This window comes from Anoplophora glabripennis, unplaced genomic scaffold (assembly GCF_000390285.2).
Source record: "Anoplophora glabripennis isolate ALB-LARVAE unplaced genomic scaffold, Agla_2.0 scaffold5487, whole genome shotgun sequence".
NCBI classification, from domain to species: domain Eukaryota; kingdom Metazoa; phylum Arthropoda; class Insecta; order Coleoptera; family Cerambycidae; genus Anoplophora; species Anoplophora glabripennis.
Genome location: NW_019421560.1, coordinates 1 through 1497, shown reverse-complemented (window position 1 = coordinate 1497; position 1497 = coordinate 1). Strand labels below are relative to the sequence as shown.

General features: G+C 45.3%; 1 protein-coding gene across 1 annotated transcript; it reads left to right on the top strand.

Annotated features, from left to right (window-relative positions):
- Positions 1-496: 496 nt before the first annotated feature.
- On the top strand, positions 497-1174 carry LOC111692953. Its single transcript, XM_023457088.1, has one exon. The coding sequence runs from the start codon at positions 497-499 to the stop codon at positions 1172-1174; it is 678 nt and encodes a 225-aa protein (XP_023312856.1).
- Positions 1175-1497: the final 323 nt, after the last annotated feature.

Sequence of the window (1497 nt, the reverse complement as noted above, 5' to 3'; positions counted from 1 at the left end):
GAGAATTTTGTCCCTCAAATCACACCCTATCTTCAGATGGTAACTAGTACCTGGCAAGACGCCCGGTCGATTAATGAAAAACAACAATATCGCCAGAAAACTTATTCAGACACTCATAAACGAGATGTTGCTCCTTATGCTCTTGGTGACCGAGTTTGGATAACCACCCACACCCTAAGTAAAACCGATAAAGGAATTACCTCCAAATTTCACCCAAAGCGAGATGGGCCCTACGAAGTAATCCGGATTGTTTCTCCAGTTAGTTACCAAGTGGCGGATCCAGCTGACCCTTTTACTCCCTTGGGAATTTATCATAGCTCGGCTTTAACTCCTGTCCAAGGAAATCCTCCTGAAGAGCCCGTAGTTGCTATCCGACGGAGAGGACGACCACCGAAGAAACACAAAGAACCTGCTTCTGGTTCTTCCTCGGGTCGAGTTCAGAACCATAGGGGGAGAGTGTAGCAAATCACCTAATACCGACCCNGCTTCGGCAAATATGGTGGAAAGGAAAAACCGTGACCTCAAACCAAGGTTAGCCATACTCGTGGGAGATGACCACACTTCCTGGGCAGATAAGTTGCCTACAATACGGTTTGCTATGAATACCGCTTGGTGTCAATCCACTGGTCAGACAGCTGCTTACCTAAACTTTGGTCGAGAAATGCGCACCTTAGACGATGTAACTCATGATCTGCGACCTATTGTGGAGGCAGAGAATTTTGTCCCTCAAATCACACCCTATCTTCAGATGGTAACTAGTACCTGGCAAGACGCCCGGTCGATTAATGAAAAACAACAATATCGCCAGAAAACTTATTCAGACACTCATAAACGAGATGTTGCTCCTTATGCTCTTGGTGACCGAGTTTGGATAACCACCCACACCCTAAGTAAAACCGATAAAGGAATTACCTCCAAATTTCACCCAAAGCGAGATGGGCCCTACGAAGTAATCCGGATTGTTTCTCCAGTTAGTTACCAAGTGGCGAATCCAGCTGACCCTTTTACTCCCTTGGGAATTTATCATAGCTCGGCTTTAACTCCTGTCCAAGGAAATCCTCCTGAAGAGCCCGTAGTTGCTATCCGTCGGAGAGGACGACCACCGAAGAAACACAAAGAACCTGCTTCTGGTTCTTCCTCGGGTCGAGTTCAGAACCATAGGGGGAGAGTGTAGCAAATCACCTAATGCCGACCCTGTCGCCCGTGCCAACCTCGCCTGCAAAAACCACCGCTAGGGGTCCGGCAAGAGAAAAAGCGTTTAGTGCGTCTAGATACCTAAACTATGTGCCATGTGTGTGTGTATTATAAGTTTAGAAAATAAAGGAGTCAACTTATTTCTAGCACCCCGACCTTTTTATTAATCCTGCAGTTTTAATATTTTTGGCTCTAACACCCTGTATTTCAAAGGCGAAACATTTTTCGACGCAAATTCTATTTGATTTTTTTCATTAGAATCTATTTGTGACGTTTGACTGAGGTAAATGAACACACTATATA

Bases quoted from the DNA above. Each gene is read 5' to 3' on its own strand.
- LOC111692953 (XM_023457088.1), top strand. From the start codon at position 497: ATGGTGGAAAGGAAAAACCGTGACCTCAAACCAAGGTTAGCCATACTC.